Raw genomic sequence first — 15,830 nt, forward strand, 5'->3', positions numbered from 1 at the left:
TATATATATATATGATATTTAAACTTTTAATCTATGAAGAAAGGATACGAACACAGAGACACACACACAACTCAACACAATACTGGAACACAATATAAATGATAAGTAATTTTTATAATTAATTAATTTTTAATGTAGAATGTATTTTTCATTATGTTTTATATCACAATATAAATTTTGCAAGAATAAAATTTAACTTCATAAATATAATTTATATTATAAAAGCTTGTGTTTATGAAAATTAATTTTTAAAATTAGATATAATATATTTCAAAAAAATTCATCCAACTGATTTACTAAAATTTCAAATATTCAATGATTACAAATAGGGAATTACTAATATCCGGCTTCGAATATGCACATTCAATGCTCAATTTTGATGAATGTTAGAGGGAGTTTCAATATGACAAGAGATGATGCATGTTGAACTATGAGGTATAATTAAAGTTATATGTATTTTGATAATTTTCTAATTCACGTGTCTTATTTTCATGAAATCATGTTAAGCTTGTATTCGATGCGGTCTTGGAGACGTGTTCAGACCTGAAAAAAAATCAAACATATTTTGTAGCATCTAAAGTGTCTGTGTATGATACGCATCTGACACGGGTATGACATATTTTAGAAATAGCGGTGCTACATAATTTAAAAATCACATAAAAAAAGTAAAATACAATCAGAGGATTACAAATATAAATATAAGAAAAGTACATAATTAGATATGTAAATATATAAGTATTATATGGTATTTATGTAAAATTCTTTAAAAAATTTAAGATAATTCCGTAAATTTGAATGCGGCGACCAAACTCCACAATTCCCACGCGATTGAAAGCCGTCTCAGCTATAAAACCCTTTCTGCTTGCCACCTACTTCGTCCGCTCTACCTATCCCGCGCCGTCTAGCTGCTGGTCTCTGATCGGAAGCTGTACTGTTCCGTTCCTTCTTCTAGGGTTTTGTGTCGATTGTTCTTTGGATTTGAGGTATTTCTATCTCACTTTTGTGATTCAAGTTTGAATTCGCTATTGTTCGGATCTATTCTCGTGGCAATCAGGGGTTTCATTTGGCTTTTAATGTGGTTAGATGTAGGGTACTGGATTTCTTATTCAGGATCTGGAGCGGACGGTACAGGCTGAAGGAAGCGGGGATAGTGGGTTTTTGTTATTGCTGTCGAAGATTCTTTACTCTTCTTGAGGTTCGCGGGAATCTAGAGGACCATGGAGGCGGCTTCGGCGATGAGCTATCAGTCATGCTCTTGGATGGGATTCGAGAGAGGCGGAAAGACGGGAGGATGTTCAAGGATTCCGCATGGATTTGCGGTTAATTGTAGGCGCCGCCGGAGCCCTAACCTGCAAGTTTCGCAACTAGGCACTGCTTCTTATCGGGCACAGAGCTCGCAGCTTAAGATTTCTTGTTGTTGCAACAAAAAAGGTGATTTTTTTTTTTTTTAATTTTTCTAATTTGACCGCATGTGTGTCTTTTTGAAACACAATAGCTTAACTTGAAATGAATTTTGCATCAATAATTGATATGGGGGGGGGGGGGGGGGGGGGGGGGGGGGGGGGGATAAGAATGCAATTTCCTGTATCATTCCTAGCCACACCCCCACAACCAGCACTATCAGGTTTCCAGCTCCCATCCGTGTTAAATTTAATCCAACCCCTGGGAGGAGGTCTCCACCTGACCAAAACAGTTCTAATAGGGAGCCTTACATCATTCATATTAGTGTTATCCAACGAAAGAAAATAATTTATACCGGAAAAAAAAAACTCTTCTTATTGTTCCCAAGCCTCCACAATTTATTAATGTAAGCAATGATATTAGTGAAGACCGTCCTACATCGGATGTCCTCGCTAGCATGAATAATATCGGCACGTGTGTGTTGATTGTAGATACTAATTGTTTGCTTTATGTGCTGGAGCTCGAGAATACTGGAAAACATATTCTTCTCTCAATTATATATGCAGAGAAAGGTCTTTTGGGCAAGGCTGTTAGAGTGAGAAAGATGAGCGAAATTGGGCTTAGATGCTGCCAAGATGTAGTTGGATCTAATGATTATTGTGGCAAATTCTGTATCAAGATTAGTTGGCTAAGCAGTGTCAAGTGGGGTAGTAAGCCATCCTATCCTTGACCTCAAATATCATATTAAGATTATGATGGGGGATAACATCACAAATTTTATTCCTTCGACATGTTGAACTTGTATTTTTAACATGAATGATATTAAAGAATCGCTCCTTAATAAACTCATCTATATCAACAAATCTTAATACAATTTTTATTAATTTCCATTTTGATTTATCTCGAGTTTCATCAACTATAAGACAATTTTGCATTATCCATTTCATCTCGTATAAATTGTTGAATCTTGCTTGAAAATAGAGATAAAATTTATTTTTGACCTTTAGGAGATGTATACAAAACATTTTGGGAAGGATGTTTTAACACCCCTGTATCTACATCATCACTATAAGAGGCCAATAGCTTAAACAATTCCATGAATTTCTTGTGATTTTGCAAAAAGAAAGCATAGAAGATAATATGCACAATTTATTTTCAAAGAAAAATATAGCTAATATGAAAATAAATTATACGATGATGGGAGAAAAAAATGACCATGTCTATCAATATAATCAAGGGTATTTGGAGGAGTCGGTTGATATGGTCCTAATATCCAATATGTTCTCCTACATACCCCTTGCTTGAGAAAAATGTTGGATTTCTGTCAAAATTTTATGGCAGAACTTGAAAAAAAACTTTTTGGATTCAATAACATGTTTAAATGGGGGAAAAATGCAAATAATATTAAATAAACACTCATGCTGACATAAAAATAATGTTGAAATAATTGAAAAGAATAAAAATAGAGTACAAAATGGGAATTTGAACTAGACTTAAATCGGGATTGTAATGAACTTAAAATCTTGTGTATCAATACAAAACTTCCTGATTGCACTAAGAAACTCAAATACTACGAGCCCTCAAGAACACAATCGATAAACTTGAAAGGAAAATAACTATTATGTGTTCATATGTATAGATAGAATAATGATTTTTTGTAGGGCTTACCCAATTAAAATTTCATATATATAGACAAATCATTTCTCTTTGAAAATAATTCATGGATTTTAACTTATGCCATTCACAACTGAATCGACAAACTAACACATGCTAGGGATAACATGCATCTAATACGAACCCAAAATGCAAAGTTACATCTATGTTTTAAGAATGATGATTTCATGTGAACGCCACTACGCCGGGTCTTCAAACATCTTCAGTGACTTTACTTTTATGTGAACTAACTTTTTTCTTAAATGAAACTAAATGGACCAATTGTCGTACATCACAAGCTGGTGTGTAAATCTAACCATCAAAATCAAGTTTGTCCGCATATGCTAAAATATTTTAAATTAATCTAACCATCAAAATCAAGTTTGTCCGCATATGCTCTAATGATGTCTGAAATATTTAAAATTGAAGTAAGAGAATTTTGTTTGGCCTAAAAATAAGATTTAACTTGAGATTGTCTGTAAGTGAAAACTCAAACACTTTAAATTTATTGATTCTACACTGTTCTTTTTCTTTTTGCACTTGGTGCTTCATTTAATTCACTAAAAAACGATTGGTGGGTGTATAATTTTCATTTTGGAAATTCTCCTACAGCTTACAACCTTTGAGGAAAATTGGTATTTTTTTGCTCAAATTTGTTCGTAGTTGTTGTTGAGTGCGGTGTGGCAGGCATCAAGGCAGTATGATAATTGTTAGAAATGGGATTCTAGCTTAGAGAATATCTATTGTGGTTGTTGTGATTTGTATCTCGTTTAGAGTCCTATTGGTAAAAATAAAATATATAAGAAGCCTAGGGGTTTATTTATAGAACATTGTAATGCTCTATATAAGCCCATGTCACGAATGAATAGAGGAAGTTTTTTGTAGCAATTATTTCTTTTGTGACTGCTTAAGAGAAGAATCAAGAAAGAGAGGTGGAAACACAATAAGTAGTTGCATTGGCGAGTGGTGGTTCAAAGTGGATCAACCATTACGGAGAAAAGAGGTGATTATACTACTAGCTTGGCTACATGCAAGATTTGGAGAACAAGTGAGAGAGCTATAGTGGATGCATTTAGGAAAAGATATGTGGTGAGAGAAAGAGAGACTTCTACAAGAGCAATCTTAGAGCAAACCTGACTCAACATGTTACAAAAGAAGAAGATAAGATTGAACATGAATCTTGTATTTCTATTCTGTCCTTGCAAACAAAAAAAGGTTTGTATATGCTGAATAAGCAAGCATAGATAAAATAAAATTGGGGAATATTTGATGAGAGAATTATGTTACATTATGTAGAGTTGTTTTGTGTACTAATTAGAATGAGTTTGTTTACAGGAACAATACTTATCAATATACTGTATATATGCACAAATCAATTACAGCGTTATTTAAGGCAAGCAAATGTTTTTAAACGTTAGGCATACTTCATTTTTGTGCTGCTTCTCACAGTCCTATTTTATATTCATGCTATTCTTCATATACTTTTTCTTTTTATTTATTGATCATAATTTAATAATTTGTCGTAAATTGATTTTTTTTATATGCTCATGGCAATATTTTCCCACAAATTGATGATTAGTTGCTTCCACCAGAGCTATCTAGTCTATTATATTTATTTCTATTTATCTCCTGTGAGATTAGAAATTTTCTGTGGCTCATTGTTCTTTGCTCCATTTATTAATTTGTTTATTATATAATTGCTCGCTTGATGAAATTGTAGCTTTCCGGAATAGGTATTCTTTAGTGGCTTGTAAATTTATTCATATTTTCTGGTGGTTGATTTAGTAGGACTTTTTGAAAGCATTATTAAGTCGCTGGGGTATAATTTTTCCTTTTTCTTTCCTCTCTTGCTCTTACATTTCTACACCATATATAATCGCACCTATTGTCTTCAAATGCAGAGCCCGAAAGATTTCTTACAGGTGTCGATGAAGCCCTAATCTTAAAGGTTATTGGTCATCCCTTTGCAAATCAAAATGTTTATAGCTTCATATTTCTCACTTTTCAGCATGGGAAGTAGTGCTTGTCTAATTTTCTCATGCCATTATCTCACTGATTCATATTTTTCTCCTCCAGAAAAGGTCTGAAGTTGTGATCCCCTACTTGAATGAAAGATGTATATTTCTAGTTGGTAAGCTTCTTGTCTGATCAATTTGCAACATGTTTTTATTTTATTACCCTTTAAAGTTCGGATCACCATTTTACATGCTTAAAATTCAGAAAAGCGTCGGTGTAGTCCCTGAATTTTTGAAAGGAGCAAACCCATACTCTATAGAAGTGCTAAAATAATTCCCAGATTCTTTTAATAGAGGCCAAAACTCTCACCCATGGGTATCATTTGAGCCTATATTTTAAGAATCTGGGGATTACTGTAACACTTTTAGCACTTTACTCGTTTAAAATTTGACCGTTGAACTGGCATGCTTTATTGATAGGAATGATGGGATCTGGGAAGACTACAGTTGGAAAGATATTATCAGAAGTATTGGGTTATTCTTTTTTCGACAGGTAGGTTTGTGGATATGAAATAGAATATTTTTTTCACAGCCTATTTTAGATAAATACATGACATATTTTCTCTTGATTGGGTATGCTTACCTATTATTACTATCAGCGATAAGTTAGTGGAGAAAGCAGTTGGAATGTATTCTGTTGCTCAGATCTTTAAGGAGCGCAGTGAGGCATTCTTTAGAGACAAGGAGGTGAGTTTTCCATTGCATTCTTCAGTAGATTTTTTCAGATTTCAATTCATCAGCTAGCTAAAAATCTCAATTCATATTGTGCTAATTTTTAATGGGGAAATTTACATACCTAGCTTACAATACTTATGTATTTACATATCTCCCACCTAAACTTTCATATTTACATATATAACACTTTGGCGCATTAAACCTATGCATGAAAAGGCGTATTTTAATTTTTAAAAAGCAGTGATATTACTTTTTTTGTATGTTATATTAAAATTTGAATGTTTTGTGTGTAAATATGAAAGTTATGGTGTGAGATATGTAAATACAGAAGAATTGTGTGGTATGTGTGAAAATGCCCTTGTTAATAATTCTAACAGCCTACTCTCCATTTTTTATAGAGCAAAGCTCTTAGAGATTTGTCCTTGATGCGGCGATTAGTTGTCGCCACTGGCGGCGGTGCAGTTATTCGACCCATCAACTGGTACTGCACTGCAGTAAACACCATGCAAAAAATAACTAGCAGTTCTGATCAAATTGCTAATAGAATTTAACTATGATCAGGAGGTATATGAAACAGGGAATAACTGTTTGGTTAGATGTGCCTCTCGAAGCTCTTGCTCGCCGTATTGCCGCAGTGGGGACGGAATCACGCCCTCTGTTGCACAATGAGCCTGGTGATCCATACACTAAGGTAACTTTGTAATTTTGAACTTTTTAATTTCAGTTATTTTTGTTTATATGGCTTGATCTAGATGGAAATATGAAATGGTGTCTAGTTTTTGCATTCAACTATCTTCAACCGTTTGAATTTGTGATCGGATACTATATTGTTTAATATCTTGTATTTGGTCTCAATGATAGTGATTGGTTAATATATTAGTATTCTTGTATTTTATAAATAGTCTCCATTGGAGACATTGAAGGAATAGAAAAATGTGGTATGATTCTACCTATTTTGTGTTTCTTCTTCTTCCCGCTCATAACTTTTGGAATTGCTGACATTCTTAAATTATTGTATATACTTTTCAATCTGTGTTTGTCTTCTCTATTCCTCCCCCACCGAATTTCTAGAGTTGTTGCCATCCTCGAATTGCCCATTATCAAGATTCAAGAAATAAGGATTCGATATCATCAGTTAAGAAGCTAGGATTAACGAAGTATAAAAATTATGTCTTATATACCCGTGCTCAAATATATTCTTAACCCAAACTTAATCTGATGCGTGAGAGCCAACCTATAAAGCTTCTACACCAAAATGCCTTTTAGCTACATTCAGGATAAAACTCAATATTTTAATGTGCCTTAGTGGAGATAATCCTAAGTTATTTAAAGAGGAGTAAAATGTCAAAATAATCTCCTGTTTGTTTACATGGGGTCCATTTTAATAAGATTCTATAAAAGTGCCAAACTAGTCCCTGGATTTTCTAAATTCAGGCTAAAATAGTTCTCTGTGGGGGTTATTTTAGCTTATATTAAAAGAGTGTCGGGCCTAAATTGACACTTTTCTATTTAGAAGAGGCTACAACAAACTAGAAATCGTTGGCTTTCTTCAGCTTCCATTAGAGCTTGCTTCTTCCTATGAAATGCTGATGTTATACTGAATTTTTTTGCAGGCTTTGATTCGTCTTTCTACTCTCTCTAAAGAAAGGGGTGATGCCTATGCAAATGCAGACGCAAGAGTTTGCCTCCAACGTACGGTTTGATTCTTTACAGACATAACACTAGTCAATTTTTACATGCATGCCATGATACCGTCTTACCAATGCATGAAAAGGTGAATTTTACTTTTTCAAAGTTAAAATTGTGGTATTTTGGCAGTGCTATGAAAGATTTGCGTGGTATAAATGTAAAAGGCAAGGTTTAGGTGTTAGATATGTAAATACATGGGAATTGAGTGGTAAGTTATTTAACAAATAACATGTATAATCTTTAATATAAATTATATGAGAACATCTTGATGTAATTTATATTATTAGGGGGCAAAGACGAGCATGTTCAAAATTATATAACATTACTTACATACCACATAATTTTTATGAATTACATATCTAATATCTGAACTTTAATAATTATTTATATTACCCTTTAGATTCACAATCACCTCATATATGAAAATGTGTATTTTACTTTTAAAAAGTTAATCGTAGTAGTATTTTTGAGGCAATGTTAAAGATTTAGGTGTTATATAAATAAATATTAAATTTTTGGAGTTAGAGATGTACATACATAAAAAAAAAAGTTATGTATGTAAATCTTCCAAAATTAAATGTTCAAAACTAGAAGAAATTTAATTTTTTTGTCGAAACAATTAGTTTGTTTTGTTATATTTTAGGGAAATGTACATACATAAGACAATATTTTTATGTTTTTACATACCTAAAATGTAAAGTTTATTATATTTATGTTTATGACACTTTGGAGTTATAAATACATTCCCTGTCAATATTTTGAGCAAATAGGCTGAATGTCTTTTCCTTTGCTTTCATTAAAACCTTACGGTCTGACAATAACGGTGAATACATGTCTCATGAGTTTCAAGCATTTCCTGATTGATAATGGCGGTGAATACATGTCCCATAAACAATCTATTTTAGTTACATAATATTCATTATAATATAAATTAAGTAACTTAATTAATACATATTTATAATCTAAATATTCAATAAAAAGGAAAAAATCCGCGCAAATATAATATTTCCTTCTTTGCAGCATTGCGAAGAAGGAAACTCTTTATTCAGTCTTATTTCATTTATTCCTGATTGATATTCTCATATCTAAATTCTTATTTACATACAAATCCAACATCAAGTCTGATATTTACTTTTATAATACTTTAATGTCATAAATTTATGTATGAAAAATGAATGTTTCATTTTTTAAATGTTAATAATAATGATATTTTTGGTGAGATTAAAGATTTGAGTGTTAATCATGTAAATATGAAAGTTTAGGTGTTAGATATATATTGTCTTGTAATTTTGAATATTCAGTTATATCATCCTAATAAAATGCTGTTGTTATTCATATTTATGACTAATAAATGTGATTTTTCTGGCCAGATATTGCTTCCAAACAGGGCCATGGTGATGTCTCAGCTCTCACACCAACTGCCATCGCCATTGAGGTATTCTTTTTCTTCCCTCTAATTCTCCCCAGTGTATTAACTTAATCTTTTTCTTAAGGACATTTGCGTAGTACACAATTCTTATACATTTACATATCTAACCCTAAACTTTTATATTTACTTGTACAACACTTTTTAAACGTAAAATACATCTTTTCATGCATTGATTTATGGCACTAAAGTTTTATGAATATAAATATCAAACTTAAGGTATTAGATATGTAAATACCAAAAAATAATGTGGTATGTATGTAACTTTACCTTTTTTTCATGGGCATTTACATGCACACCACCCAATTCGTATGTATTTACATATCCAACATCAAAACTTCACTTTTGGCATTTATATAATCCAAATCATTCATATCACATCAAAAAGTGAAATGCTAAGTGGGCATATGTGTAAAAAAAGAAGTTTAGTTGTTAGATACATAATTCATGGGAATTGGATGGTATCTATGTAAATCTTATTTTGTTTTTTTCGTTTTTGTTAGGCATTGGTAAAGATTGAGAGCTTCATAACAAAAGATACAGCAGTTGAAAGATTAACCTTCTTTTAATTTTTAATTTTTTTTCTTTTTTTAAAGGTGTTTCTTGTGTGAGTTCCTCTGTGTGTAAACAATTCATTTCACTCTGTAAGATGTATGATTGGAAAGTGCAGCAAATGAGCATATTATTGATTAATTTATGATTTTTAGATTTTGATTGTATGTTTTTAGAAATAAAGAATTTATATTAACAAAATTGTTTAAAATGTATGACTTCAATTTTGATTGCATGATAACACGTCTTTAGCTCCTGTCAAGGACAGAATTAGAGAAAGTCGTCTTAGATGGTTTGGTCACATTAAACGTCGACCATCTGATGATCAGATTAGGAGAGTCGATGTTTTAGATTCGACTTGTGTTAAGAAATGTAGAGGTAGACCTAGGAAGACTTGGGCTTATTGTATAAAAAACGATCTTAATTTACTAGAACTAAATGAAAATATGACACTAAACAGGAGGCAATAGAGAAAAAGGATTCATGTAGCCGACCCCACGTAGTGGGATTAAGGCTTTGTTGTTGTTGTTGATAACACGTCTTTAGATATCTGCCACTGCAATTTTCTTATATCCAATGAAATTAAAATGAAATTAAAATGAAATATTTACATGCTTGCTACTCAATTCTGGTGTATTTACCTAACAAATACCAAAACTTTAATTTTTACAAACATGCCAACTTACCTATGCATAAAAAAGGTCTATTTCCTAATTTAAAATTTAAAAAAATGGATTTTTTTATGTGATATGAAATATTTGTGCGGTATGGATGTAAAAAAGTAAAGTTTAGATGTTAGATATGTAAATATATTGGAATTGGGTGGTAAGTATGTAAATGTCCCAATTAAAAAATATTTTTTTTTTTCTACAAATAACTTTGAGATTGCAGCTTAACTTATGATGTCCACACGATTGGGCTTAAGGGCAGCTACAAATAGTTCTCTCGATCGAAGCCTTTTCAGGCTAGCTCAACAGGATGAGTCTATAGCTCCTCCAAAGATGTCAGGAATTATGCCAGTGATGTGTCTTGTGTGGGCTTGGACTGGCTCTTTTGATATTTCCTCCACTTAAGCCTCACTGATTGATGGGTTGTTGCTCATGGAGCCACAAACTCCTAAAGTTTCTTAACCTTGCTTGATCAGCTCTTCGATCAGGCCTTGTAGGTGTCAGCATTTCTCCATGTCGTGCTCATGGTCTCAATGGCAGGCATAGTGATTCTTCGGATCATAGAGATATTATCTGATCTTCATTTGGGGCACTCTCTTAAAATAATCTTTATGTTGAATTACCTCACTATCTCGCCCATCAAAACTCTCAAAGAAGTTGTCTTAGGTACTTCGTCGTTGGCAAAAGGTTGTATTTAGTCGGCCATTGGTCAAGATATCTGACCCGACCTCCTCGTTGGTATGTTCTATCTGTCACTCTATGGTCCTAGTGTGGCTAAGCGCCTTAATATCAAGGATATTAGGAAGCATGTGAATTTCCCTCCTCCATTGTTCTTGGGGGTCCCTCTTCAAGGTGATGTGTAGAGAACTCTGCTATGTTGGAAACGGGATTGGAGTTATACTTCTCAGCCGATATGCGGTTATCAGAGCCAGCTCCAATAGCTTGTCTAATGTTTTCGATCGGTGCAGAACCAAAGTGTATTGGAAGGGTTCTTCTTTCAATCCATGAGCTAGGGCAGCATGAAAGATTACGATTTCCAAGTTTCGAACTTCCAACATATCCTTTTGAAAGTGTGTGATGAATGAGCGAAAACCCTCGATCTGTCTTTTGGCTGATCTATAGAAGGGCTTGTGAGTTCTTTTGAGGCTTATGGGTGTTGCAAACTACTTGCAAAAATCTGCATGAAATTGACAATGAAGTGATTACTCTTTGTGGTAACTCATTTAACCATCCGAGGGCCAACGCCTCAGCGTGATAAAAATGAGATGACATTTTAGTATGTCGGTGATCCTCAGTAAATATACATTCGACTTAAACAAGGCTATGTGGTCACTCATATAGGCCTGTCCCTTATAGAATTCCAGTGTCGGGATCTTGAATCTTTATGAGGGCTCAACCTTAGAGATTTGCTGAGAGAATACATTCTCAGGCTATTGGGGCACCTCAGTTGGCCTGAACCAATATCTATCAATCGATGCTAACTCAACACTGTCGAATTACTGTGAGTTACTTTCTCTTTTCAAAGCCGGGGGACCCCTTATGTTGTTGGTGTCGACCTTTCAACTCGCGAGTGTTGTTCTCTTCTCCGGGTCAATGTGTCTTGGATGACGTCCAACATTTAATCCTTCAACTTTTGAATCTATTGGACTACCAATTCGTGGCACACTTCATATTGCAATGTCTCCGATGCGACTTTTTTCTTCTTGGGTTACTTCTCTTCTTGTTGGTGGCATTATATGCACTCATTGAACTTTTTAAAATGTTGAATCATGATTTGTCTAAGAATCACACCCAACGAGTAACTCATGAAAAGGAGATAGAGAGAGGTGTGAACAGTAACAAATAGTAATATATTTTGTCTTATTCATAAAATCATCTCCATATTTATAAGGGAGACTGCACAATGTGATGATATTACATTTTTGTCTCTACTTTAATGGAGTCTCTACTATGATATTTCTAATATTTTTCATGTATGAGTTTGCAATTCGGTTGCTTTTTGGCATTGTTGGCTAAGCTTAATCGTCTTCAGACTGGCAGGATTAATCCTAGTAACTGAGTTTAGTTGGCAAGGTCAGCTTGGTCTTCTGAGCCTGGTCAGCATGAGTCAATCGACTGATTTAGTTTTGTCTGTTGATCCTCGATAACCGGCGAGAGACCTCTGGACGTCCACGAGATGATTAGAGATGCCGATGAACTGGATCTTCCCTTAGATCAGGTTTCTTCTAGGGGTTGGCTAGGATGCCTCTTTCTCTCATTTCTGACCGAATGATTTGGGTTCAAATCATTTGATATTCTTTTTGTTCTTCACGTGGTTGAGTCGGCTTTGGTCTTGTTGGCTTTGACTAGCATAGCTTCACTCGGCCGGGCAAGTGGACGTCACAGTCTTTTGTTTGTGGACCCTCTTTCATCATACTCTTTTCTTTACGATAGTCAAATCTCATCGTGATCAACACAGACAAATTTTTTTGCACGCTTATTAAAACGTGAAAGTTCATTGAACATATAATGATTTGGAGTTTTACAATACAAATTCTGATTTGTTTTGTAGATCAAAAGGAATTCAAAAGCACAAACTATTAAAAAAACACATTGTTTTAGTTTAATCTCCTTCGGCTCAATGTTGGGTTAAATTTTTTGCATACACATGATAGCAAGTATATTCTACAATTCATATATGACTTTCAAGTAGACTTCACTTTCATAATTACGATGTAAGTTGTCGAGCCGACGCAAGCTCAACTTGTCACCAAGCTTGTGCGTCGAGTTTATTGAGCTACGAGCTTAAACTCAAGCTAAAACTCAAGCATTTTTATTAAATGAGCTTGAGATCAAGCTTGTCGAGACTCGATTCATCAGCTCACGCGCTATCTTGACTAGCCGATCAATGGTCGCGTCGAAGCCTTCTCCGACTAGCTGTCATGATATTTTTCCTTATTCTCCAACTACCGATACCTTCTCTGGTGATTTTCAGCTCGAGCTCGCGAGCTGGCTCACGAGCATGCTTCCATTATTGCGGGTCAAGCTTGAGCTTATATTTTGTTAAACGAGCTGTGCTCAAGCTAGACATGACTTGAGCTCTACTCAACACATCTACACCCTGCTCATAATCAACACATGTTTCATCTTTCAAGCTAACGACCCAAGCACAAACAACTATCCCATTTGTTTAACGAGTCGAACACCATCAACGATTGACAATATCTGCATGCCCAGCTGTATTTATGATGTAGCTGCCAAAATATATATGGTGAGACCCACAGAGGCCACCTGCTTTGATGCCTTAGTGCTTGGATGCATTAGGAAGAAATTCATTCAAGAATCTGTTTGTTAGCCTGCTTTGCTTTGGATGGAATGATTTGTAATGCATTTGAAATATCAATCAATTTGTTTGGACAAATGTGTAATATGCTTCTTGCTTTGGACTCATTTTCTTTTTATTTATTTACTTTTTTGCTAGGGATTGATGAGAGTTTTGATTATTTGATTTGATTGGACCAAAGTAATAATAATAATAATAATAATAATAATAATATAAAAGCCTTTTTTTTCTAATTCAAAAGTATTAAGAATTTTATATAGATAACCATTATGCATATAATAAACAGGTTATGTTGGTCGGGTTCTGGTCAGTTGGGTTGAAGGAGTGTTCGGTTTGGGTTAGACTTTCTGGCTGGTTTAATATTTATATCGGGTTTGGGTTAGTTGGGTTGAAGGTGTATTCGGTTCGGGTTAGACTTTCTGGCCCATTTTATATTCATGTATGGTTTTGGTTAACCATTTCAAGTCGATAATTTCAAATTAGATCTGAATCAGAGTTGTGAACCCGATTTGACACTTCTATACTTAGCCAATCTAACTTGGTTATATTTAGTTAGACTTTACTATGTTTAAAGGAGATTTTTTAATCCTCATACGAAAAATTGTAGACCAAAGGATCCCTAGTTTGCCCTCGATGAATTTTAGATGTAAGACTCATCTTCACCCAGTTTCAATTGAGCAAGCGCTTATTTAATTATAGTTAAAATAAAACAAGGTTCGTTCAACTTTAAATAAGCATTTCGACGGCCTAAGCTTTCTCAAGACCCTAGTGGTTTAATAAAACCCAACCTAATATAAACCCTATCGATCACATCAGCTTGTAGGAATCTAGGCTAGCTTAGCCGCTTAATTGCCACTTTATACATCAAGGTTTTTAATGCAAATAATACTATTATAAATATTTATAAACTATCTAATTTATATGACAAAAAAAACTTATAATAGGCATGTAACATATATTTAGCTTAATTAAAAAGACCAAGAAGTTCAGATAAATAAGTCTTAAAAAAGGTATCACAAAAAAAGAAGCTTATTCTCTCAAAAATGGCAGACCAAGAAGGGCTACAAGAAAATGAACCTATCCAAAACCGGCTCGACAAATCTGAATTATAATTAACCATCTTAACTTCCGGGTTAAGTTTGATTATGTCATGCTAACTCATTTAATTTTTAAGTTGGGTTTGAACTATCCTACCAATCACAACCTAGATTAGAATGACGTACGGTACATACTGACGATGCAGAGCATGATGAAATGAATTGAACATATTTTATAGGCTCAAATATAAAATAATATGCAAGTAGTATCAGAAAAAAAAAAAAAAAACAATGAAAGATAAGTTTTATTTAACAAATAAGAGTCTAATTAATACAATTGGAAAAAAAAAAAGCATAACTAAATGAATTAGAACTGAAATGACAACAGAAAACAATTACTTAAAGCTAAACAAACTAATGCGAAACTAAAAATACCCCCCTAGAACTGAATATAACATATTATGCAAAAATATCAACGAGTGAATTCGACACATCAAACTCAATAAATAATCACTATTTATTAAAACAAAGGACAAGAAATTGAAGCATGCAGTGTGAACCAAAAAAAAAAGATGATTTACTATATGTATATGCAAAATTCTATTAGGCGTTAGTGTGTAGTAAATGAATGTGGTCAATGAATTCAACGAAACATGCAATCATTAAAATCACTAGTTTATGTCACAACTAACATTTTTTTTTTCAGTTTAGTTTACGTTCATATAGTTGATTTTATCAGACACTCTAAACTTGGGAAGATAAACCCAATCCAAGGAAACCTGATGATTTTCTGTAAAGTCACCACTCTGTGGGCATGTTGCTGTAACTAGTCAATATTCAAAAAAATTCTGCCAACCTACATACCACTGAATACATGCATACATAATTACAATTTTTTTTCACAAGTACATACGCAATATGTTACTTTATACAAACTGATAATATGACAAATATACATTCAATTCTTAAGTATAACATGCAAGGAAATAGAATTTTATAATTATAGGATTTAATCTAAAATGTTGGGAGTTGTGCAGCAAGAAATTAAGACAGTTAATTACCTCATTATAATCAATAAATGAAGCATTTGACAAGTAGAAAATAAAAAATATATATATAAAAAAAGTAGCATTGCATGATTGTTAATTCTACAAAGTAGCTAGAAATCTAATATAAATAATATGGATTAATACTCATAACTAGAAAGAATATGTCATACCCTAACAAAGCATAGTTACTTAATTATTTCACTGATTCAACTAGCATCCTACACAAATTATAATTTAGAGTCTAAGCAATTATTTAACTAAAAATATTAAACCTAATTAAAGTTATTTATCCCATAATCAAACAATTATAATAAATTTACATTATATATATATATATATATAT

At 33.2% G+C, this 15,830-nt stretch overlaps 1 protein-coding gene across 3 annotated transcripts; it reads left to right on the plus strand.

The window, feature by feature from the left end:
• The first annotated feature begins 855 nt into the window (after positions 1 to 855).
• LOC110030162 (shikimate kinase 3, chloroplastic-like) lies at positions 856 to 9,528 on the plus strand. 3 transcript variants are annotated; one of them, XM_020732751.1, is made up of 11 exons: positions 856 to 983; positions 1,084 to 1,431; positions 4,956 to 5,002; positions 5,131 to 5,185; positions 5,490 to 5,562; positions 5,669 to 5,756; positions 6,143 to 6,225; positions 6,306 to 6,435; positions 7,358 to 7,436; positions 8,804 to 8,868; positions 9,363 to 9,528. In XM_020732751.1, the coding sequence occupies exons 2-11, from the start codon at positions 1,218 to 1,220 to the stop codon at positions 9,426 to 9,428; spliced, it is 900 nt and encodes a 299-aa protein (XP_020588410.1). In that variant the 5' UTR covers positions 856 to 983; positions 1,084 to 1,217; the 3' UTR covers positions 9,429 to 9,528. The 3 variants fall into 3 exon arrangements, with proteins under 3 accessions (XP_020588410.1, XP_020588411.1, XP_020588412.1); XM_020732752.1 differs by having other exon boundaries at positions 1,090 to 1,431; XM_020732753.1 differs by having other exon boundaries at positions 1,111 to 1,431.
• The last annotated feature ends 6,302 nt before the right edge of the window (positions 9,529 to 15,830 follow it).

Source organism: Phalaenopsis equestris, unplaced genomic scaffold (genome assembly GCF_001263595.1).
Source record: "Phalaenopsis equestris unplaced genomic scaffold, ASM126359v1 Scaffold000670, whole genome shotgun sequence".
NCBI classification, from domain to species: Eukaryota; Viridiplantae; Streptophyta; class Magnoliopsida; order Asparagales; family Orchidaceae; genus Phalaenopsis; species Phalaenopsis equestris.